At 36.4% G+C, this 26,376-nt stretch overlaps 1 protein-coding gene across 3 annotated transcripts in view; it reads left to right on the top strand.

The window, feature by feature from the left end:
- The window catches only part of MAN2A1 (mannosidase alpha class 2A member 1), a 268,043-nt gene that overhangs the window by 107,819 nt on the left and 133,848 nt on the right, over positions 1 to 26,376 (top strand). For all 3 annotated transcript variants that reach the window (XM_070517621.1, XM_070517622.1, XM_070517620.1), the window contains exons 13-16: positions 18,151 to 18,316; positions 19,645 to 19,863; positions 20,594 to 20,716; positions 24,097 to 24,211. In XM_070517621.1, coding sequence (XP_070373722.1) covers positions 18,151 to 18,316; positions 19,645 to 19,863; positions 20,594 to 20,716; positions 24,097 to 24,211 — 623 coding nt within the window. The remainder of the gene's footprint in view (positions 1 to 18,150; positions 18,317 to 19,644; positions 19,864 to 20,593; positions 20,717 to 24,096; positions 24,212 to 26,376) is intronic.

Raw genomic sequence — 26,376 nt, 5'->3', positions numbered from 1 at the left:
TCTCTGATATGCCATGTTCTCTCTCACTTCCAGACCTTTGCTGCCTGGGGGGAATAGAAAACCTCCCAGGCACCCCATTCCCAAACACACACATACACACAATTTCCCTGATTGATTCTTGATTATCTTTTAGGACTCAGCTTAGTTGTTACTTCCTCTGGAACCTTTCCCTGAAATCCTTAAGTCAGGGCTAGGTGTCCCTCCTGTATGCTCTCGTGGGACTGCGTGTGTACCCACTATTGTCCCACTTGCCTCCTATTTAACCTTCCTCTGAAGGGACTTGCTATAAACCCTGTGAAGGCATGGGCTGGGTCTTGTTCATCATTCTAACATGACACCTAGCAATCTTTCAGGAAAGTGACCTACTGATATGTGCCAGGAGCATTTGAACTGGGCATTGCACTGGAAGAAATCTATGCTGCAGAAAACAATCGTATTTGGAGATGAAGAGGACTGTGGACAAGGCTATGTCTCTCAACTTTATTTATCATGTGAACAAATGCTTTAAAAGATTTAAATGTTCATCAATGATAAGCATCAATGATTTGATCAGATATTCTGTGTTCATAAAATTCTATATAAAGCTAAAAAATATGATAAATTAGCATTTCTTTTTGTAATAAAATCAAAATTCTGAGGTTTTAACTTAAGTTTTTATGAAATTTGCCTTTCAAGTTCCATGGAGAATATGAAAACGACTTGTTTGAATTAAAGAACTTATGAATAGTTGAGTGAAATAAGGAAGAAATGCTTAGCACATAGGAGGTGTTTGCTGAATTGATAACTGAAAATTGAGATGGAGAGAGTGAAAATTACGAGAAAAAGTTATGTGTAATATTTGATAGGCAGTTAAGGACATACTTAAAAATAAGCAACCCTTTAAGGAAAAGTATGTCAATAGTGATGAATCTTTATGAGAACATTTTTTGCTTTGGGAGAATCATCTTGTATTCAACGTTCTCTCCTTTTAAGATTAATATTAAGTTTTTGGTACTTTTTGGCTTCCCTGTGTTACCCAATATTTCTTGTGTGTATGGTACTTTACTTTGCATTGCATTCAACGGCACATAACAAAAACCTTAGTACATTGGCTTCACAATGAAGCAGTTAATTTTTCTTATGAACAAGTTTCAAGGTACGTAGTCCAGGACTCATGATGTGTTCCATGGAGTCATCAAAGGACCAGACCTCTTTTACCTTTTAGCTCTGTTGTCCTTAGCCTGTGGCTGTTGTTTCAAGATTGTGCCTGCTTCTCCAGACATTGGATCTGTGTCCCAGCCACAAAAGAGGAGCCAAGAATAAAACTTCTGCCAGTTGAGTCTGCTGACTTTTATTAAGTTGGGGATGTAATAGCTTTCCAGGAAGCTCCCCTATTGAATTCTAATTACATTTCATTGGCCAGAAGTATGTCACATGGCCACCCCAAGCATGGGCATATCAAGGCTTTTGTTTGTTTTGATTAGTTTTTTTAAAGCTTGGTACTGTTGTCATCCCGAGTAAAATTGGGTTTTTGTCGGTAAAGGAGAATGTGAGAATGGCTATTGTGTAGGCAACTAGCAGCATCTACTCATTAGGTTCATCAGCTAGACCCCCGAGCAGCTACCATATTTTCTGATCATTGGCTAATCTTCCCTGCCTGCTCTTCCTCAGACTGCAATCGTATTCTGTACATGGTTGAAACAGATCTGTACCAAATAAATCAGTCTTGGGTGCTAGAAGCGTCTTAAAAACCTGTTCTCAAGATTTCCTTTCAGTTAGGTAGAAAAATCATATCCAAGCACTCATAATACTAAAGAAACAGAGATTTTCTGTTTATTCCAAAACATAATTGGATATTGCAAAATTAAGAATTGAGGAAGATATAAAGTAAAATCTCATAGAATAAGAGCAATATGTTGTATTGGGATTTAGAGTGTTCTCATATTAAGAAAATATAATATTCTTAAACATTTACTATTTCTTGGTGACCTATTTAGAACCATGTTAAAATATACTTATTCCTTGGTTCAGGCAGTCAGTCATTCAATGACAAGTGTTATTTTACGTCCATGCCTTAAGCAGCACTATGCTGCGACGTGTTCACGTTTTCTCTCCCCTTCATTTCTTGGTTCTTTCTTGCTCAGGACCTACACAGGCGGGGTGTCTTCTATGAGTAGTCTGTCACTTAGACTCTACCACATAGCCTGCTACTAAATACAGGTCCTCAATCCTTTATCTGAAATCTTCAGAGCTAGGTATATTTGTGAATTCAGAACTTTTTAATTTTAGGAAAGTTAATATGTATATATGGCATATTACATAATACTTTATGGGGTAGGACTCATCAAATACTTTAAATTTTCTGAATATTCAGATCAAGTGGGGTAAACAGTTATATGTAGCTTCATGTCAATTCAGTTTAGGTTTTGCCACCAAGTGAGTTTTGAAGAAATCTTGATTTTTCAGAGCTTTTTGGATCTTGCAGATATAGAGATTGTAGACCTGTAGAGTAATGGTTTGGAAGAATTGTGAAATCGTTTAAAGTAATTAGCAAGTTCCCTAATAAAGACACAGTACAGCAAAAACCACTTGACTCTTCTGACTGGCATCAGATTGTTATTAGCATCACGCTTGGGTGTGTCAGCTTTTCCTCTCTGTCCTGATCCCCATCTCTTTCAAAAGTCTTTTGGCAAATATCTGTCTCTCAAGAAATCTTGGTGAGTGGAGCAGTGCTGACTTCACCCTTCTGTACCACATGCCCTAAGCGTGGAGGGATTTAGGTGTTGACTTTTTCTTTGCAAGAGTCCTTTCCTTGACTCAACTGAGTTCTCTAGCTTCTTGACTGTACTTCAGGCTTCCTCATTATCAGATTTTTTTTTAAATTTCTTCTTCCATTCTTGCATCTCCTGAAATAATACTTTTCACAATTCTTGCATTAGGCAGTTTAAAGTTTATGATAGACTACTTAAAATAATATAATTGTGTATTAACTATTTATACATTTTACTCTCATTTAGAAGTTTGAAGAAAATGCTTGTCAGTAGGCCACTATCAGTCTGACATACCGATTTATATTGTGGAGTTTGTCTCCTTAGTACTTTCAAGGCATGGTATCATAAATCATTCTTTTCATCAATTTCACTTGAACTCTAAAAGAATCTTCCTTCCCATGCCTTTATAGTTAGTCTGCTATGATTTTGTTCCTAGGTACAAAGTCATTTTAGATTTTATTAGATTTAAATTTTATTTGTGGAAGTGGTTGAACAGACTGCATTTTAAGTGATAGTTTTAAGTTTTATTTCTTGAAAGCAATGGCAAAGTAGTTATGTATTCAGTGAACACCTGCTAAATTGCCTGGTTAGTCTATGTTTTAATTGCTTTTTTATTGTTTATGCTTTAAATCAAACTTTCTTAACTAGCTGTGTGGTCCTAGTTTATTGTTGTCAGATTATTATACAGTGAATTAAGTTTACACTGAGTGTTTCAGTTGTATGGTTTGTCTAATGAAATTAAAACGATTTTGCTTGTTGCTTACAATGTCTTACAATTACCCCATCAAGGATCATAATCAGGAAGTGCAGAAGATGGGGAGGAAATATATGTGCCTGTATATGTGGGATTATGATGAGATATTTTGATACCTTACAATATGAAGGCAAAGTTAGCGTGGAGACTACCACCTGTAATCTAGGAAGGATTATAGTAATTTCCAGTTAAGATGTTTGGAAATGCATAACTTTACGGAACCTAAGAAAAACTTTGGAAAGGAGATGAGGTAGTGTCAAAGAAGAGCTGGCATTAATTTTGGTGTGTCTGCCAGATAATGCAAATTTTGAATGACTCTGTTCTCTTATTGCCATAGCGCCAAAGTTTTTCCCCCTGTTAGTTGGAGTTACATAATGCACTATGAAAGTGTTAAAGTAAATTAAATATCTGGTATATGAGTTATTTTTTAAAAGTGATTTGTATTGGGGTGTGGGGAATTGACAATTATATGTGAGAAATTCCTTAGTTTATTTTTTCTAGTTTCTTGCACACTTAGTCCTCTGCTGTCTCTCTTTTTTTCCTCCCAGTGTCCATCATGTCTTCTGAAATTGCTAACGTAAACCTGATTAACTCAGAGCAGTTCAGAGCATAGACTGAAGTGATGTGGCATATTTCAAAGTCTTCCATTCTTCTGAACCAGATTTTTTTTCCTTCTAAATGCAGATTAATAAAGCGTGCACTACAAGAGGAACAAGGAAAAGGATTTTAGTGAAGGTATCCTGATCCTGAAAAAGTCAGGGAGGGCTTCAAGCCCATCTTGGACTTCAGAACACTTCACAACTTTGTGGTAAAAGAAAAATTTTAAATAGAGCCTTTGGACTTATTTATTTCATCCTTATCTGGAGAGTAGCATTATTTTATTTTATTATTTTAGGCAAGAAAATTATGTGTGAAACTGGGCTACTTTTCAAACTAAAACATAGCTGAGTTTCAGATTTTTTTGTAGGTACTTAATATCTACTTCAAGTGTTATAGGTAGTTGGATAGCTTGTATGTTTTTCTTCGAAACATGTTCATATTTATCCCCTGTGACATCGTGTTTGCCTTCACTGTGAGTGATGTTTTCTCTCGTGTTTTGTATCTTCTTCAATTGGTTCATTGGATTGTAGAGTAGAGTGTCTTTCCTGGGAGCAATATTGTGTCTAAAAGTGTTTTGAAAAGAGAAGGGGGTTTGTGTTTTGTTGTTTTCATATTTCTACCTTTTATGTGATGACTCACTAACATGTAGAGATGTAGCACCAGTAAAAAGTTGTTTTTTCCTTTCCTCACCTGAAAACCCACACAAGATAGATATCAGTTGTCTACAAAGATGTACAAAGTGAATACAAATGTATTCACTATTTCTCTCTTTAGCAACAAAACAACCTTATTTTATTGCATTAACTTTTAAGGTCTTTTTATTTGTGAAAATCAGCCTGTTTATGTACCATGTGTTCCTCCAAAGTTACAGCGTTATAGTCAGTGGAGAAATGAAATTTTCTTCCAGTAGATGAAAATTACATTTTGATTGAACATCATTCCTTATGCAGTCACCCATAAATATAATATCTTTTGCTGTCTTTTCAGAAAATGGCTACAGATGTGATTTCTGAATTGACAAGAAAATAGAACATCTTAATGTTTTAGGTAAAACAGATGGTATTTTTGTTTTAGGCAAAACTCTTTCAGAATGAAAGCAACTTAATTGGTGACAAGACTCTTGGGGTCGACCAAATTAAGTACAATTTTTGTGTCTGTTTCTTTTTATTGCTGTAGTATCAAAAGTTTTAGAATAGTTGGAAAGGAATATTTATCTTGTTTATTGACTTGCTATTTTCTGTTATATACTAGATATAGTTGTAAGATTTTTCAGTCCTATTTTGTTTATAAAAGATATAAAATTATTTTGATCCTACTTTGGTTCTATTTATGCTATTAGAAATGCTTTGTCATTGTGGGAAAGCCCTGAAATATATAGTACTTTTGAGAGTTACCATTTTAATTTATAGTATTGAGTTTCATTTGCAGCTATAAATTCTGATAACATTTATGATACTAACTCTTTTGTTTCCATACCATTGAGCTTTGAGTGGATCTCACTGTCAGATGCCTGGAAAGAGCACAGTTTTGTGAAGGGAGCCCTGGACTGAGTCAGGGGACTCATCCCAGCTCCACCACTGTCACCAACCAGCTTCCTGTTTTTGAAACTTGAGTCCATTTGCTATATGTCTTGGGAAAGAGGGGTGAAGGTAGGGATCCCCAAGGTCACATCCAACTGACATTTGGTTTTCTTGTCTGTTAAAACGTAAATCAACACATCAACGGCCAGCCCAGTAGCATGGTGGTGAAGTTTGCGTGCTCTGCTTCAGCAGCCCAGGGGTTGCATGTTTGGATCCCAGGTGTGGACCTACACACCACTCATCAAACCATGCAGTGGCGTGGCGGCATCCCACATACAAAGCAGAGGAAGATTGGCACAGATGTTTGGTCAGTGACAATCTTACTCGAGCAAAAAGACGGAGATTGGCAACAGATCAGCTCCGGGCCAATCTTCCTTACCCCAAAAAACCCCCAAAAACAAACAAACATAAATCATTTATAAAGCAGCCATTTGGATAAGCACCAGGAAAGGAAGTTTTGGGGTAGAAAACTCAACTCTGGAAAATAATCAATTTTGTTCTATAACTGGGACATAAGAAACTATTTTCTGAAATACCACTAATATTATTATATGGCAATTCTCTTCCCATCATTCCTTACAAAAAGTAAGAACTTACCGAATAAAAAAGCTTGTGTTGTCATTATAGTAGCTAAGGGAAGTCGCCTCACCTTCAGAATCACCTCAGAGAAGTCCCTTTTACCCCAGTCCAGCCATTGCTGGTGGTTGGAGGTATTCAGAGTGAAAGCTCTTTGCTGGGGTGGATATAGAGCTCTCTGATGGAGCAGGATTCGGAGAACCTTGGGGAGATGGGGCTCTGATGAGGCTGAGTGCTGCAGATACTGCATCTGTGCTTCTAGCACGTACCCCTTGAGTGTCTTACCCACTGGAGAAGAGCGGAGCCGCCTTCCCTACCTCCAAGATGCCGTGGAGTCGGACTGCTTGAGTTTGAATCCTGGCTCTCCCACTTAAATGGCTGTGTAACCATGAGCAGGATTCTGAACCACCCTACACATCTGTAAAATGGGCATGACTTTAGGACTTCATAAGTTGGTTAAGAAGCTGAAAGGACTTAATTCAAGTAAAGCACATACTATATGCTATGTGGTATTCTAAAGGCTCCTTAAGTGCTAGCTTTTGGTATTATTGTTATTATTTTTGTTGTTATTCTTACCATTGCATCTGAAAAACTCTCTACCACCTGCCAAGTCAAATTTACTTTGAATCAAAAAATGGAAAAAAATATTCTAAGATACAATTTTATTTTTAACTTACTGCTTTGTGTATTAGTATTCTAAACAAATATTCTTTACTCAAAGTAATATTTTCTAAAATAGCTTTCTAGAATATTTACTTAATAATCTGTACTTCATATCTAAACTAGGAACTTGTGTTAGTATTATGGAATTCTTAGATTCGAGGATAGTACAGTGTTGTCAGAAATTGCATACTCAGTTGAGCAGTGTTAGGGGCTGTATCACAGTGCTTCGTCAGGGGCAGCCTTCCCTCAGATTCAATCACAGATGCAGGGCGCTCGTTTACTTTCTTTTTGAATTTTGTCCTGGGACAAGTGACTCTCCAATGGATAATAGATTCTTAATATTTTTGTCCATGAATTTTAAGTTATTTCTCCCAAACATTTAAAAAGAAAGGTGAAATAAACTTTCATGTATTATGAAGGAGAGGTAACATTTATACACTATTATATTCAAATAAAATCCTAATCTTTATTGCGGAGAGAAAAGGTGTTCTGTTCCTCAGTGTTGAATTTTTTTCTTCTAAGGTGAGGCCAACCTTGTTACTTAATCAACTGGAAGCTTCAGAAAACATCATTTTTTATTTTTTCCTTTGCAAATAAAAATCCTAATATCTGGTAGTTGAAGATAAGTGAGATTGTTATTCTATAGTTTCTAGAGAGATTTTTAAGGGGAAACAGTTAAATGTTTACCTGTTTAAGAAGGCCTGCTTTGGGGCCAGCCCCATGGCGCAGCAGTTAAGTTTGCACATTCCGATTCTCGGGGTTCACCGGTTCAGATCCTGGGTGCAGACATGGCACTGCTTGGCAAAAAGCCATGCTGTGGTAGGCATTCCACGTATAAAGTAGAGGAAGATGGGCATGGATGTTAGCTCAGGGCCAGTCTTCCTCAGCAAAAAGAGGAGGATTGGCAGTAGTTAGCTCAGGGCTAATCTTCCTCAAAAAAAAAAAAAAAAAAAGCCCTACTTTATAGTAATAGAAAGTTTTTAAACTGGAAGGCCTTAGAACCTGTATGAAAAATTTTGTGCACATGTACATTTCTCCAGTGAGTGGAGTCTGCATAATGTATTCAAAGATTATAAAATAGGGGCCAGCTCTGTGGCTGAGTGGTTAAGTTCTTGCGCTCTGCTGCGGCAGCCCGGGGTTCGGATCCTGGGCGCAGACATGGCACCGCTTGTCAGGCCATGTTGAGGCAGCGTCCCACATCCCACAACTAGAAGGACCTGCAGCTAGGATATACAACTATGTACAGGGGGGGTTTGGGGAGATAAAGCAGAAAAAAAAAAAAAGAAAGAAAAGATTGGCAACAGTTGTTAGCCCAGGTGCCAGTCTTTAAAAAAAGAAAAGAAACAAAGATTAGAAAATAGAATTTTTGAAGATTAGGAATAACCACTTTGGTCAGTGTAAGGACTATCAATCATTCACTTTTTAGAGAGTACAGGTTTGGGGGTTTTTTCATTTGCTTTCTCTGTTTTTAGCTGTGGTCTCTTGAACTGGGACGTTGAGAGTTTGGGCACATCAGGCCTGGTAGCCAGCACATGAGGAAGTGGGAGGGAGTTCTCTAAAGGAAAGGGAGTCAGAGGGCTTGACGTACTTCATTTCAATCTTTGCTTGGGCCCAGTTCCGAGGACCCGAAGCTCTTCTCACTGCTCTTTGCCCAGCCCTACCCCTGCCTCCTTTTCCAGGACTGAAGATTTTCTTTTATGTATTTGGTGGCAGAAAGTCTTCAGTCTTTGTGATGTGAAACCAGAGCTTAGTCCTCATTTTCAAGAGGAATAGTGTAATATTGTTGGCAGGAGTGGCTCCTTCTGGAGGCTTTGAGGGAAGAATTTGTTTCTTTGCGCTTCTCATCTTCTAGAGGCCACCTGCATTCCTCCGCCTGTGGCCCCTTCCACACATACTCCAGACCCTTCCTTCTGTTGTCACATGACTGTCTTCTCTGTTGGACCTTCCTGTCTCTCTCTTATAAGGACCCTTGTGAGTAGATTGGGCCCACCTGGATAATCCAGGATATCTCCCCATCCCAAGATCCTTAATCACATCTGCAGAGTCCCTTTTACCATGTAAAGTGACATATTCCTAGGTTCTGGAGATTAGGATGTGGACATCGTGGGGAGGGGGGGCATTGTTCTGCCTACCATACTTAGAAAGCTGATTTTTATATTTCCACTGGAAACATGGATTCTGAGTTTCAGTTCATTAATTTAGGAGCATCGGGATGAATATCTGTGGATGTTCCTCAGGCACCTCAAATTTGCGAAGTGTCAGTCTGGATTTATCCCCTTTATCTTGAAGCCTCCTCCCACTATCTGTTCTTAGGTGGTCAATCTTGGTTGATGCTACCACCATATCTATCCCACCCTAACTGGAAACCAGGAGTTGTAGAAGACTGTCTCTTCTGTTTTACCACCCATCCTTCTCCAAGGAATTCAGAAAATCTTACTGATACGATATCCCACCTGTTTCTTGAATTTGTTCTTTTTGTGTTTCTACCATTCTTCTAACTTAGGTCTTCACCTTTCCTCCCTCTGGTTGATTTAATCACCTGGACTGGTGTAGCTATCTACTTGGTCTTCCTGCTTTGAGTCTTGACTCCTTAAATCTTTCCTCTACTTGGCAACTAGAAGTATCTATTAAAAATGAAAATCTGACCATGTTAAACCTTCCAGTCACTCTCCATAACCTGTATAATAAGAAGATCTAAGGTCCTTGTAATGACTTAAACGACACCCTACCCGTCACTGTGACTTGAGGTTTATCCCCCTGTCTAGCTTAATATATTGGCATGTTAGAGGTGCACTTTACTATGTAGATTCTAGTGGTATTGATGGCCTGTATGTCCTAAAGATAGCATCCTTTTTCTTATATCTGTATTTCTTATATCCTGTATTTAAAAAGATTCTTCAGGGGCTGGCCCTGTGGCCAAGTGGTTAAAGTTCCATGTGCTCCACTTTGGTGACATGGGTTCACAGGTTCAGATCCCAGGTGTAGAGCTATTCTGCTCATAGGCCATGCTGTGAGGCATCCCACATACAAATTAGAGAAGATTGGCATGAATATTAGCTCATGGGTAATCTTCCTCACCAAGAAAAAAAGAATCCTCATAAGTATTTAATGACTATTAATATTCCAGCCCATCAGTATACTTTTTGTTAACTATCGTGTTCCCTCAATTCAGTCAGTATGTTGATTAGCTATTAAATATAATCTTTTGAATATTTTTATTTGGATACTTTAGTGTTTTCCATAGAGAAGCACAGATGACTTAATATAGTCTAATTCAAGTGATTACTTTTGTGTTATTTTGTACAGTTGATATTCATTTATGTTTTCTCATAAATTTAATCCCCCTTTGTGCTCTTCACTTTTCCCTGCAGTTCCATGTTTCCCTCTGAGATTATTTTCCTTCTGCCAGAAAGACTTGGCATTTCTTTTAGTGCAAGTCTGCTGGTAGGTAACCACTTCTCTCAGTTTTTGTTTGTCTGAAGCTATCTTTATCATTTTTTAAAGAAAACTTTTCTGGATATGGATTTGTAGATTCTCGGTGTTTTTATTTTTTCCTCACCACTTTAAATATGTAATTCCATTATCTCTTGGCTTCATTCATTTCTGTTGATATGTCAGCCAGTGATCTTATTGTTGTGCCTGTGACAGTATTATCTTTTTTTTACTCGCTGCTTCTAAGATTTTGCCTTTTGGGTGTCAGAGAGGTGGGAGGAATTAACATGATACACCATGGTGTGTTTTTCCTCCATCTGGAGCTCACAGAACTTTTTGTTTCTGTGGGTTAATCTCTTTGATTAGTTTTAGAAAATTCTCAGCTGTTCAAATATTTGTGTTCTACTGTTTTCTCTCTGATCTCTGTCCACATACATCTTCTTCCACGTGTTGACCTTTTCACCATGTGGCCCATGTTCCTAACACTCTTTTCTGTATTGCCCATTCCTTTTTGTTTTTTTAATTTCAGTTTAGGTATTTTTTATTGACTTCTGCTGAGTCTATTCTGTTGTTAAACACATCCACTGAGTTCTTAATTTCAAATATTTATCCTTTTGGAATTTCATTTGTTTTTTTCCTTAATGTATTCACTCTCTGTGGTGAAACTCTTCATCTTTTAGTCTACTTTATTCATGTTTCCTCTTTCCTTGGACATGTTAGTCATTATTTTAAAGTCTTATCAGTTAACTCCAATGTATGGTTTATGTGTGGTTCTGGTTCTTCTTTTGTCTTTTTCTTCTTGGTGTTTGGTCTTGTGGCTCTGTCTTTTGGGACATCTTGGAAATTTATGTTAAGTGCTAGACATTGTGTATAAAATTTATAGAGGCTCCAGAAAATATCTTCTTCTAGATACTCCAGTTAAGGACTATGCTAAATTGAGGCTAATTCACTCAATGTCTTGTTCATCTAGCTTGCCAAGTTTCTAACTAGTATATTCTCTAAGCCCTGCTTCCTGTGGGTTCTGAAATCTTCTGAGATGCCTCTGCTCTGTTTTTCAGAAGCTTTTGGTTTAAGTTTTAAGCCTCTCTTTCTGTGCAGCCCCTGGTATTTGGCATATGTCCTGGTGAGAAAACCAAATGTATACTTGAAGCCTCCCGAGTCTTCACCGGATGCCCTTTTGGCCTCTTTGTCCCCAAAGTGAGCCTCCTTTAGGCTTTGTACTGGGTTTTGCATGGAATTCAGCCTCTCCCAGCTGAGAATTGGCATGCCCCAGGCGAAAATGGCTAGAGGACAGCTCACTTCTCTGAAGTACTTTCCTCTCCTCAGCAGTTCTCTGTTGCTTTCCAGCAGCTGATCCTGTATTTTATTGGTTTTTCTAGATGACCAATAGAAGTGGGAGCTCTTGTCTGTCACCGGCTACTCCATCTCTCCTGGAAGTAGGAGCATCATTTATTTTTCAACTTCAATTTGATAAAAGAAAAATGCTCACTTTTTTCTACTTTGTTTATGTTTCTGTTGATTTGTAAGAGGACTTTACAAATTTCCTGAATTTGATTTCCTTTTATTTTTACTCTTTGATCTTATTTTTTTAAGTTGGAAAAAGTTTTACTTTTGGTTATCAAATTTACCATCCTTTTCCTTTACTATATTTTTCTGTTATGGTTAGAAAGATTTTTTTATACCACAAATTATGTATTTATTTTTTCTACTAATTTTTTATGTTTTAAATTTTTAATTCATCTAGAATGAGTGTTGGCATATTGTTTTAATGCATCTGTTTAACCATTTGTCTTGTCCATCTATTACTATAGATATATTATTGAATTGTTTTTCCCAGGTTAGGATCTTTGTTCTTCCCTCGCCTTTTTCCTAACAAAAGGATTTCAATGGGATTTTAGTTGACATTGCATAAGATTTATGAATTAATTTTGGGAGTGTTGTCTTTTTGCACTATTTTAGTTCTCTCGCCTAGAAAAGTATGTCTCTCCATTTATTCACTTTTGTGTCCCTCAATAAAGTTTTGTCATTTTCTGTATATACGTTCTGCTCATTTCATGTAAAATTAGTTTTCTATTTTGAATTCTCTCCTAATTAATTCTTAATCATCCTAAATGCCATTTTTTTGTGTGTGTCACAGGACACTCTGTGCATACCTTTGTCATATTACCTATCCTATATATTGAACTTAACGGTTACTGTCTGTCTCTCTCCCCTTCTAGACTATAGGTACTTCCCGGACAGGGACTGTGTAATCATGTTCAAAAGTTTATAATGACACATGCCAGGAGGTGTCCTTTTCTCTGTCCTTTTCTTTTTACTTTTTAATTTAGCCATCCACATGTAATTTTTTGTACATGTGAATATTCTATGTACCTGTGCATTTATCCCCCCATGTTATCTGAATTCTTGTTTCAGGGTCTCTGTGTTATCACATGTGTGGTTTTGTTAATTTCTTTCATTTAGATTTATATGTGCCTACACAAAAAAAGACATTTAAGGCAACTGGCCCAGCAGCGTAGTGATTAAGTTCGTGCACTCTGCTTCTGCAGCCTATTGTTCGTGGGTTTGGATCTCTGGTGTGGACCTACACACCACTCATCAAGCCATGCTGTGGCAGCATCCCATGTGCAAAGTAGAGGAAGATTGGCACAGATATTAGCTCAGGGCCAATCTTCCTTACACACAGACAAAAAGGCATTTAAGGCAGCTCAGTGACCTGGGTTAATTAAAACATTCATTCCACCATCTGGTGTGATTTATGTACCAGAGTCCCTGGTCAGGACACAAGGAGGGTCTTATAAGAGAAAGGAGAGAAATTAATTGCTATTGAGATTATACTTTGTGCCAGGTCTGAGCTATGTGATTTTCCAAACATTTTATCATTTAATCCAAACAACAATCTTGTCTCCTGATTTTCTGATGATGATATTAAGGCTTGGAGAAATGAAATAACTTGTCCAAAACCTCCCAAATTCCAAGTGCCGTGGTAGGGCTTTGAGCTTGAACATGTCTGGCTGCAAAGCCCAGGAATCACAAAACTGAGTGTGATTATTGAAGACCTCCAAAAGCCTCCCTATGTTTTTAGTATCTTGACTTTGTTTTTCTCCTGGCTAATATGGTAAGAATTATGTTTGAAACCTAAAAAGCTAGGTGGACTATATCAAAAGGACTCCAAATCTGGAAATTGCAATTTTCATAAACATATAAATCCATATATTTCCATGAAAACTATATATAGGTTATACTATATATATATTTAGAATACTATATATAGGTTAATACTCTTCTTTAGATTGTGCTCCACTAACGAGGTTAGTTAGAGAAGATGAATATATTCTTTTTTGAAATGATTTTTTTAATATACTGTCATTAAGAATCAGCCAAACTCAGCTCTAATCTTTGTTTTTACCTATCTCTCTGATCTTGGATCTGTCATTTCCTCTATCTTTGCAAAGGGATTAATTATATGTCTTGTTGACCTTAAAGGTACTTTTTGAGGAATTGAAATATCAAACTAAAAGTAATCTGATAAAACTATAAAGCCCCATTCTAATAGGTATTATTTACAAATGGTACATTCTCCTGGTGGGATTTTTATGCATTTCTCACTCATCAACTATTTATTGAATGTTATTCTATTCCAGGTACTACACTAGGCACATGAAGTTAGAATTATTTTTCATATAACCTAGTGTCTGCTTAACAGGTTTTAAACTACACTTACAGGGGACTTACAAATATTTTTCATTTTTGTCTTCCTTTCACCGTCATAAAAGTATGCAGTGATTTTTAAATGTTTCCTTGAATATTGTTCTAGCTTACCTCATGCAATGAGGTCATAAGATGATCTCCTTAATATGTATCACGAGATTATTTCTGTTTCAATGTTCCAATTTATAAATTTTCTTTTGTAAATATAATATACATGAGATGTAAGTAGCTTTTTGTTCAATCTGAGCTTCTTCAAGAGAGAGGCTCTGTGGAGATCTTTGGCATCCATGAGAAGAAAGTTTTTCATGTATGAATTTGGAACTAAGGGAGTCTCTACAGGAAACAACACTTGTCAAAAAGTTTCCTATACACGTGGCCTGTGAGTGAAGTGGTTAAGAAGATGGCTTTAGGGGTGAGATAGAGTTCTAAGCCCTGATGTGACACTTGTAGCTGGGTGAGTTTTGGCGACATACTTAACCTTTCTGAACCTCAGTTTCCTTATCTGTCCAGTGGAAAGGATGAAAGGATGTGCCTTGTAGGTTGCCCATACAGGCCTGAAGACTTGGCCTGGCATACAGGAAGCGCTCTGTGAGTGAAAACTCCAAGCTCATTCTGACCAAGGGCCTATTCCTTCCGCTTTGCCCTTCATCCAGTCCTGGAAGGAAACCCATGTGGTCCTATTCTGTTGTTTATAGTGGGTACTGATCAGAATTACCTCAAAGAGAGAACTTGGATTACCACAGTTGTCTTTCTTAACATGACATAAATCATTTCTACAAAAGGGGTGAAGGAATTCTAAATATATTCATCCTCAAAATTTTCAGAACCGTGTTTATAGTGGGATTCTAGTTCTTCCATAAAGTGATTCCAGTTTAACATAATCGTACAATTATGCTTCATTTTTTCTCCGTTCCTTTTTATCCCAGCCAAAGTAGATCATCTTCTGCCCTCTAATTTGATTGACAGGGAGCATATGAGTGCTTTGTCTTCATGAGATGAGAGTTGTTCTTGTACATAGAGAGTTGAAATAATTGCCCGTAACCCCAAGCTGTGGGTGTTTAGTGTCATGAGAACGAGGAGGTTGGCTATGACTTTGTGACAAGACGATAGGTAGGAAGCTAATGCAAATGTGTAGGAAATTGGGGGAAAAAAGTTCTGAGCTTCCTATATAGTTACTTCCAAGGTAAAGTAGAAATTAACTATCCCCATTTTCAGAACATAAATATCACTCTTTTCTTTTGTTGGTGTGCATCAAATATTAATTTTCAATAAGTGAGTATGATATAATGATGTTGTACTGAAACCATTGGTTCCCTTCACAAGTGACAGTTTTAAAAGAGCTCGTGTTTGGGGATACTGGCAGTATAACAAATGTTTGCCTACCAAACATGATGATGGCAGTGAAAATTTAGTTAATTTGTGATAATGTACTTATTTCCAAAGGAAATATAATTTATATATGATCAGCTTTCTCTGTACTCTACTTAAAATGTACATAGGGGTTTGTGTGTATGTCAGACACATTTGTGCTGTGATGCACTTGAAGAACATGCTGTGAATCTCTAATTATGTTAAAAAATTATTTTCTTAGAGCAACATTGTACTCATATACTCTACACATGTAGTTTTTTGAATAGATTCCTGGCATGATAATTACATAATCATTCAGTACAGTAGAAACATCATTATGGTCAAATACTAATTAGCTACTAAAATGAAACAAAACAGAACCTAGTTCACAGCTTATTATAAAAAGTGTTTAATATTGTATAAAACCAAATGTATGGTTAAAATTATTATTTGCTTTAAACGTGAGTCATTTTTTCCCCCATGGCAAGGAATCAGTGTTCTGGATGCTTATTACCTAATTGATTGCTTGGGCACATGTTACGTGTTATTGTCAGAGCCTTTATGATTAGCTCTGTGTAGTGGAGTGTCCAAAGAACTTGCTAGTGGGATGTCCCCCAGGGCTTCTGCAGAACTAGGAGACTGGCCTAAATCTTCAGATTTCTTCACGTGCTCACTCTAAGCCTTTGGGAACATGAGATTTCAGTAGTAAATCACTCATTTCTAGAATGCTGGGTTGGACATCTTTGGTGCTGAGGATGAGTGATTCTCAACTGTTTTTCCTCCCCAGGGCACATTAGGAATATAGTGCAGTCCTGTCTGTAACTGAATCCTGGCAGTTGTGATTCTCTAGGTGTGTTTGTGGTGGGAGAACAGTCAGGTGAAGTATAAGCTCTGGTAGAGGGCACTGGGAGGACGCAAATAGGTTGACACATCTCTTAAGTAAGTCTGTTGAGCACACCTCTCAAGGGTGTGTTACCCTCAGTCTGGTTGAAAATGACTTCTGTGGATAAAATGGAGTTTATTTAGTACTCGGCGGCTTCAGTGCCCTTTGTGAATATGTTTTTGAGAACATGGCTCTAGCTGCTCTTCTCTCATATACATAAGGAATCTCAATGCCCATACATGATGTTAGGTCTTGTGATCCTGAGGCATACTATAAGCCTAATAGGAATTAGAGACATTCTTATTTTCATATTGTTACCTTTGGTGTCTCAGAATATTGTTTCAATCATAAGTGCTTCTTCTGATAAGCGATTTGTAAGTCAGATGTTTTGTAGGTTTTATGCTACATTCTTTCTTTTTCTTCGTGTTTTCCTATTGTCCTTGGCTTTAGTTTTGGCCATGTATGTATTAATTTTATTTCTTAATAAATGGTTTGTAATACAGTTGAAACAGGACACATATGTAGGATAGAAGACCACTGCTGGGCTTCCTGATGCACTAAATAAACGATGCCAGCTTGCTTCGCCCGTGTCTGATATAGCTACTGTGGCTCAGGGGGAACAGCAATTGCTATCTGACCATTCAGTTCTGTGTTCTTACAGTTAAAAAATTGTATAGGAAAACAAAATACTTCAGATTGTGAAAATATTCACTAATGAGTCAGTAAGTTATATTATTAGTCAAACATCCTCTTCAAATACTCTTTGATTTAATTGAAGATAATGCGATACAAATTGATTATAAAGTGAAATCATAAATCTTGCAAAGTATGTGACATGATGGTCTGGAACATTTCTACTCACAGGCGAAGGCATGAAACAATGAGGATCTGGCAGAGTTATGCTAATGAGAAAACCAAGGATGTTAAGTTCTTCGATTGAGAATTATTTGAATATCAAAGAATTACAAGAGTACTTTAGGAAAAATGATAAAGTCCTTGACTATTTTTTACAAATATAGTTATGTTTAAAACCATCTTGTAAAGATTAAATGTTACATGAAGGATATCATAATGTGCTAGTGTAAAATATTGTTAGAAAAATTCTGCCCAAAACTCCAGTTCATTCATTTTTTTGTTCATTCTTAGAGTTGCATACAGTCGCAAATATTGCCTAAACTTGTTTTAGTAGTTTTTATTTTCCTTGTTCTAGCTAAGTCCCAAATCTTTTTTTTACCCATCACTATTTATTATAAAATTTTAGCCCCTATTTTAAGGAGATTCACGTCAAATGGCCTTTTTTCTAGAACCAGCTGTCTTGGATAATAAGAGCCTTCTGTATATAAAATAAATGTATGAATTATGTGATTCTACATGGATAGCTATGCATTTTCACTGTGTTTTAGTGGTCTAAAATGAATGTCAGAATTTTAATGGAAATTAATTATGGCTAAATTGCAAACAAATAATTTATGTGTTTTTTTATTCAGCGAGCTTAGGCCGGAATCTGGATATTAGTTGTATGGGTCTGATTCTTTTAGACAGATCAGTTAAACCATATGTATATAGATCACTTTCTAGGAGATGGAAATATTTTTATTACAGTTCTATTAATAACTTCCATTTGTATAACATTTTATTCTTAGAAAGTGAATAATTATTTCATTACCCTTTGTACTGTGTGGTATTTGTTGCAATGAAATTGCCTGTTCTCCAAAAGTTTTACCAGACTATTCCTTCTAATTCTTCTCCACATGTTGACTCTATGACCATCTATGAGCTGAGATCTTAAAAATAGTGTTAAAGAACTAAAAAGGTTTTGAGATCCCAATAGTAAAGCAGCTGTTTTTGCAGGTATCTTGTGATCTATAATCCTTCAGAACAAGACCGAAAATCGATGGTCTCCATCTGTGTGAGTTCCCCCACAGTGCTGCTGTCTTCTGCTTCAGGAAAGCCTGTGGAGATTCAGATGAGTGCAGTGTGGGATACAGCGGATAATATTTCAAAGACAGCCTACGAGGTAGGTTCTTACCCTAGAACTTAAAGAGGCATCATAAAAGAAAAGCACGGGCAGTATAGTTTATATATATATATGTATACATGTCTCCTTGAGCTGTCAAGTTGGTATATGTGAAGTGGTTAAAGTAGTAAATACCAGAAGATTTAACTGACCAGGTAAATGACACTAAATGAAAATAGATTCTCTGTTTCCCAAAATATTAATATCTTTGTTAGTATGTATATTGCATGTTATTATTAGCATGCTATTAGTATGTATATTGTGTACCTTTGTAGGTATGTATATATTGTAACTTTTTCCTGAACTAATGAAGTAATCATTACTCATAAAATTTTGAATTTTTTTGTCTAACACAATTTAACGACAATTACACGTATTGAAATTGAGATAAGTACCACCCTTCTAAATAACTTTGAATACTTTCAACTTTCCATTGCAAAGGTGACATGAAAGACTTCCTAGAATAAGATTTTTTTTCCTGAGATATAATTATGGGAAATCTGGGTTCATGTAATAGACATTTTGGGGGAAAATTTCTTAAAAGAAGCAATATTAAACTGAACCCCCCAGTGACTAGAAAGGTTGAACTTTTAGAGTCTGGAGTGTAGTTTAAACTGTACTTCTGAAGACATAGCCATAAGTTAGGAACTCTAGAAGAGAATTACTTCTGCTTGTTAAAAGCCATTGCTGGTTGCTCTTCTAAACCCATAATCCTTCACATAGAAAGGAAAAGTATAATGCAAGTTTTGGTCAGATTTTACAGGAAACACCCCATGTGGAAACTGGAGCAGTAGCTCCTGGGAGGCAGGGGCCGTGTCTTCCAGTGTGTGCATCGTCTGTGCCTCCTTTAGTCTCTGCTAGACCCCAGGCATTTGATGGCTGGTATTGACTGAACCAGTGTGCTGAATATTTATATTATTACGTTTACCATTTTTATTTTTAATGTACTGACATATCATAGTATTGTAAAAAGATCCATGATTATTAGGAAAAATCGTAGTTCATAGTAAGCCCTAACCTTCATCCAGAATTTCCCGCTCTGAGCGTCTATTAAGAGCACTGTAGGACAATTGAGGATGGTCACGTAATTTCATATATTGGATGAAAACATTAGTGCCTTTGATAATCCTACTGACTTGAAGTTAGGTTCCGTGGATAAACTGAGATGTGGATATTCTATCCTATGTTATCAAAACATATTTATAGAATGGTATTATATTCTCTTTTCAAAAAATAGAGTAATTTGTTGTTTTCACTAGAAGTGTAAATGGTTTTCCTTCAGTAGATTACATTTTTCTTTAATAAATTCCTTCCTCTATTTTTTAAAGATCTCTTTTCTAGCACAGATGCCACCATTGGGACTAAAAGTATATACAATTTCAGAATCAAGAAGCTCACATTCACATTTAGCTGAATATGCCCTGTATAATGGTAACATAGAAGATAAAGGAATTTTCAAAATGGAGAATATAAAAAGTACTGAAGAAGATATAACTCTTGAAAACTCCTTTATTAAGCTTCAGTTTGGTCAGTCGGGGCTTATGGAGGTATGTTCTGGTTAGTTCTGAAATTCATAGAAGCCTTATCACTTTTATTACAATATGTGCAGATTACTTATGCAAAGGAGAAAAAGTCGACACAAGTGCTCTGGGAGAAAGGATGGATGAGCTCTATGTACCTTTTTGTGGTCCACAGTGACCAATTCCTCCTCACCAGTGTGTTCTATGGGTACTGCTGCTCTGTGAAGTGTTTGTTACCGGTCCTCAAGATAAGGATGGAAGCCATGGCTGTTGAGAAATGTTTATGGAAACTTTGAAAGCAATTTGACACAGCACATTTATGCCTATTGAATCGAGAAATAAAAAATTTGAGTATATCTTTGGTATATCATTTTAAATATAATTTTTCTAGTAATTCACTTTTATTGTACTTTACAAAAATATTGGTCCATGCATATTGGACATAAAAAATAAACCTGCTTGTTTACTACAGAAAGTTTTAGAAGCACCAGTGAAGATTTCTTAATTTGTGTATCTCTTTCTTCCTTGATGAACTGTGTTCAGACTTTTTGTTCCTGTTGTGAAGGTTTCAAATCCTAAGGATAAGTATAAAATGTGGATGTTCATCCAAGAATTGTGAATATTAGAGGCTGAACAGTAGCAGTTTTCAAACTATTCCCAGGTAGTTTTTTTTTAAATTGACATATACATAGAACCAGATGCAACATTGTCAATATCTTAATAGTGAGTTGCCTTAATTTTTTTTTTTTATGCTTAGAAAATGATAAATAAAGAAGATGGTAGACATCATAAAGTACAAGTGCAGTTTTCATGGTATGGAACTTCGAATAAAAGGGACAAAAGTGGTGCCTACCTCTTCTTACCTGATGGGGAAGCCAAGGTAAGTACTGATGAGCTGAGCAGTGAATAAGCACTTATTGAAAGAGTAAAGAGGAAAAAAATAAGTGCATCTCATTGTTTTGTCATCTATTAGGACCCGATAAGTGGCTCCACTGTTATATCTCCTTCTTGACACTTAGCAATTTGTAGTTGAATGTTAGATAAATAATTTTTCAGAGTTGGAAATCAGCAGAAACACATGCTCTCCACGGAAAGAAGCTGGATTTGATTTAGGGTTAGTGTGCGTTTGTGGTATTATGTACGTATGTGGCACAGCATGTATTTAGACGCAAAATATCCAGCCATGTGGGAAAATAGATTGGCACTGGGCCATTTTTCTCCTTACCATTTAGCACTTTAAAAAACAAAATTTTGGGGTCTGGCCTGGTGGCGTAGTAGTTAAGTTTGCGCGCTCCGCTTTGGTGGCCCAGGGTTCACCTGTTCAGATCCCAGGCACAGACCTGTGCACTGCTTGTCAAGCCATGCTGTGGCAGGCATCCCGCGTATAAAGTAGAGGAAGATGGGCACAGATGTTAGCTAAGGGTCAATCTTCCTCAGCAAAAAAGAAGAGGAGTGGTGGCGGATGTTACTCAGGGATAATCTTCCTCAACAACAACAACAAAAACCCCCAAATTTTGGAGGCCAGCCCTGTGGCTTAGTGATTAAGTTCGACACTCTCCACTTCAGCAGCCTGGGTTTGCATCCTGGGCACAGACCTACACCACTCATCAGCAGCCATGCTGTGGTGGCATCCCACATACAACATAGAGGAAGATTGACACAAATGTTAGCTCAGGGCTAATCTTCCTTAAGCAAAACAAAGAGGGAGATTGGCAACAGGTGTTAGCTCAGGGTGAATCTTCCTCAGGGGGAAAAAAAGTTTTCCTTACACTCGAGTATAAAGGTAGAATACACAAATTCTGGCACATTGTAAAAATGGAGAAAACTGTGAAGAAAACAATAAAATTTATCAACTATTCCACAAGCCTGTGAAAATCATTGTCAACATTTTGATGGATTTTTTATTGTCTTTTATTCTATGTATATCCCTTTTTCCTTCATTTTCAAGCTTTGTCTTCTGCATGTACTTGTTTGATTTTTTTTTGTTGTGACAGTGCTCGCAATCTGATGATATGTTCTTTGAAAACACAACTTTAATGTACACTGTTGTGTTTAAAAACTTTCAGCTATGAGATGAATAAGGTCTGAGGATCTAATGTATAACATGGTAACTATATAGAGTTGATAACACTGTATTGTATAATTGAAATTTGCTAAGAGAGTAGAACTTAAATGTTCTCACACACAAAAATATATGTGTATATATATATTTGTGAAAAAAAAGAATTTCCTATTGTTGCATATTTAAATTTTCTCCCAATACTTTACTACTGTAACATTGTGATAGGCTTTCCTTGTACTGTTCTTTTCATATAATGCTGATTGTTTCCCAGGAATAACTTTCTAGAAGAGTTATTTTGTGTCAGTGAATTGGGCCTTTTGGGATGTACTCCTTATTTTCCCATTAGAAAGACTGCATAAATACTCACTCGCACCAGCATTTTTTGAGAGTAGCTCTCTAATATACCATTCCAAGCACTGAGAATTAGACATATTAAAAGCTTTACTTATAATAATAGGTGAAAAATATTTTACTATTAAGATTTTTGTGATTATTATTGAGGTTAAACTTTTTTATAAATTGATTTATCTCATATTTCTTTCATGATTTTCCTATTAAAGTTCTTTGTCCATTTTTCTATTGTTATGACGTTAATCTGTAGCTACTCTTTATGTAATGTAAAAATGAATCCTTTTCCATATATATTGCAAAATTTTCCCTTAATGTGTCATTTAATTTATTACTTTTTCTGTTAGAGTAATTTTTAATTTTTGCGGGGTCAATTCTGTATTTTTTTTCTTTAGAGTTTCTTCCTTTGCTTTTATACTGATACAGCCTTTCCTCTCTTCAAGATAAGTTAAATATTCTCTATATGTTGTTGCCTAGGGACCTGTCTTTTTAAAAAGTTACTTTTGTTTTACAATTTAGAAAAGCCTGCTAACCAAACTCAGAGATTTTAAAAAGGGATTGTGTTGGCCACACTAAGGACTCTAGTTTTTTGTTTTCGTTGTTTTAAATCAGTGAGAAATTAAAGATAATCTATAGCTCGTAGGAGGCATTCCAGGACAGGCAGCGGATCCTTCGTCGCGTTTTCTCACTTAACATAGCTTTTGTCCTGGAACAGGGGTTCCCTTTTGGTTGATTGTGCTTATGCTTAAAACAAAAGTAATTGTGCTAGGGAGTATTTTGCATGGGCGATAGGAATGACTTTACTTAAAAATGTATCTTTAAATAGCTCTAATGTAGATAGAAAGATAAAGAGAATTATCATATGTTTAGAAAGAGGAAATAAAAGAACATCAGGGGAAGAGGCAGCTGGATATATCAGAAAAAGGCCAGAGTCCAGAAATCACCATTCCAGGTTTCATCCCCCTCCGTTAACTTCCTAGCTATGCAGTAATTAGGTACGAGAACTTGGTATACCAACTATAAAATATTAGGATAATTTTAGAAAATTTTTCTCTAACCAAAGAGGTAAATTTGGAAGAAAATTACACGGTTCTGAAAATCTTATGCTACTTAAGTAGTTCATATTGCAAGCCTAGTTTTTTATGCTATTGTTGAGCTTTTTAAGGTGCGTAATACTTAAGAAAATATAATTCTTCATAAATGCTTTCAATTTGTTCCTATGTCACATAAGTTATACGTTTGATTCCATTTTTCTTTACCTAGATTCTAACTAATAAAAACTAAACCAGTGATTGCCTTAGTTTTTTCAAGTTTGTAGATTTGCTTTCTATTCAGCTGGTTCTTTCCAGTAAAAGGGCAGAGTGTTTTATAACATAGTAAACCTAACTGTGATTGAACCGTGTTTCTGGATCCTGCTTCCTGTTTGCTTAGATGACTCCCTGTGGTCATCCTTGCCACCTGCCCCGACTCCTGAACATTAGGGCACCATGGTTACAGTAAAGGTTTGCTGGGGAAAATGTCACTGCTGTAGAATGATTACTGTTTCTAATAAGTGACATATGGACAATATAGGAGGATTTTAATTAGAAATTTTTATAGCTGTGGGGAAATGTTTGTAGATCATCCAGTCCAATCAAGTTGTGAACATTTTTATTTTCTATTTTCAGCCATTTTTGTCTAATGAAAAATCTTATATTCAATTTTTATAGCATGTGTGTAAAGGTTTGGTTTTCACTTAAAATTGCAAATATCAGATGATGTGTGTTTGTCATTTTGGAAACTATAACAAACATTTCTCAGAAAAATTAAAAGCCAAAATATTTTTCTTAAAAATGTCATTTCCTCCTCAGCCTTATGTTTACACAACACTGCCCCGTGTCAGAGTGCAACGTGGAAGATTTTATTCAGACGTGACTTGCTTTTTTGAACATGTTACCCATAGAGTCCGACTGTACAACATACAGGGTAAGACAACAGAGAAACACAGTTGTGAAACATATGTATACTGGTTCTTGAGATCTTGCTTTTCTTGTCGTTTTTAGTAAATTACTAATTGGATTTTGGAGATGATATCATAATCTGTCTAAACTTGACATCATGCGTATTGTATGATTTAAAATATATTTACTCTTTGACAATCAAAAATGGTAAAACATGGGGTCAGCCCCTTGGCTTAGTGGTTAAGTTTGGCGTGTTCCGTTTCGGTGGCCCAGGGTTGGATCCCTGGTGCAGACCTACACCATTCTGTTAGCAGCCATGCTGTGCTGGCAGCTCCCACACTAAAAGTAGAGGAAGATTGGCATGAATGTTAGCTCAGGGGAATCTTCCTCAGAAAAACAAAAAAAAGGTAAAATATTTAATTCCTTACATATCCATGTTCTTTTTTTCTGTATATCTTCTCTTTCCCACTGCAATATTTGTCTTTGTCGTGAGCTTACTAACTGGAAACTTTACTTCTAGGATCTAAAAACAGTGTGGTATTTTTTATTTTATAAAATGGGAATTATGTCAAATGTGGCTTCCTGTTAGTGGATCACTGACTACCTCTGATACACAGACACACACAGTCTGCCCTAAATATAGAATGTATTGCAATAGCATGTATCACTGGAATTGAACTTTAAAAGAAAAATGTTCTAAACTAGTTCTGTTTGTTTACAACTCGTTAGCTGTTAGAGTATAAAATCAGGCAGTTGTTTATTGCTTTTAGGACAGTATGGAGCAACATCTTTATTAACTGAGTGACAGCCTTTGATCCTTTGGGAACTTAACCATGGGCAATGGCACTGGTCCTTCCATAGGGTCTGGGTAGAGCTGTGGTTCCCAAACACTCAGAATTGTACAGTTATGTTGACTGATTTTAAATTCAGCGTTTTTAGAATGGAGTACTTTTCCAACCACAAATTTAATCCTAGTAACCAGACCATTTACCATGGTATCAACTCTTAGAAAAGGGCCTCATGAAAACACCACTTTAAATTTTTCTTGCTGTTTGCTTTAAATTTTTCTGAGCTGAAAAAAAATTAGAAGAGGAAAAATATTCTTTGCCTGAATTTTCATACAGGTAGCAAATAAAGCACTTCACAAACTAATGATAAAATGGATGGACAGGCACTCTTTACTTTTTAAACATTGTGAGGAAGGAAGGGATACTGTGTTCAGGGAATTTCTTAGCGGAAGTTCAGTTTTCTCATTTCAGTATCTAAATTTAATTTTGCTTTTAATTAACTTTTTTTAACTGCACATTTCATTAATGTTTACCTTTTGTTAGAATTTCAGATGTGGACAAACTTTCTCATGCAACTTCTTGGGTCATGATATAATATGTTTTCAGAATAACCCATGATTCATAGGTTAAATCAAGAAGTAAAAGATTTTCTGGAAGGTGGGAAAAATCATACTAGACATTAACTTTGTGTCCTAAATGTGACTTCTACAATTATCTGCAGTTACTTTGCTACCTACAAGAAAGTTTGTAGTTCTGAAGTAATCTTTTGTTGAGTTTCTTAATACCTCTAGTAAGTCAGAAAGAATATTTCTGACCATCCCTTTGTACTCCTGTATAAGCCATTGTTTAACATCTCTGAGAAATCTAAAATTACATTTTCAGCTGTGGGAAAAGGTTGCATTTTATGAGTAGAAAATAACAGTATCACACAGGAGGCGCACTTAACTACTTTTAACTTTGCTTAAAACTATTATTTTTTTGATGGAAAAGTTCTTCCTTGAGTACAACATGGCACACACTTTGGCACAGACCTGTGTCATCAAGCTTGGTTTACCACTGTTTTTCATCAGTTATATTTGGGGATAGGCGGTGTCTCAGAATAAATGCTGAAGCTGCTCATCAGAAAAATCCAGCTTCTCAATAAAGTGTAATTGCTTAATTGCTTTTGCTATTATTTGCTTCTGTCACCAGTACAGCAGCTTCTGATTTTTCTTGGGTTGTCCAGGGGATCTGGATCTCATATCAGAGCATGGTTTCTATAAATTAGAGGGCCCTCTTCTGTTGCGGTGGCTGTAAGCTTAGCTTGCTGTCTCTGTATGTTAGCTTGCTGTCATGCTTCAGTGGTTGATTTGGAGATTAATAGGCTCTGACTTGCCTATTTACTTATTCCAACAAACACCCA

This window comes from Equus asinus, chromosome 9 (genome assembly GCF_041296235.1).
Source record: "Equus asinus isolate D_3611 breed Donkey chromosome 9, EquAss-T2T_v2, whole genome shotgun sequence".
NCBI classification, from domain to species: domain Eukaryota; kingdom Metazoa; phylum Chordata; class Mammalia; order Perissodactyla; family Equidae; genus Equus; species Equus asinus.
This window is presented reverse-complemented; position numbering and strand designations above follow the sequence as displayed.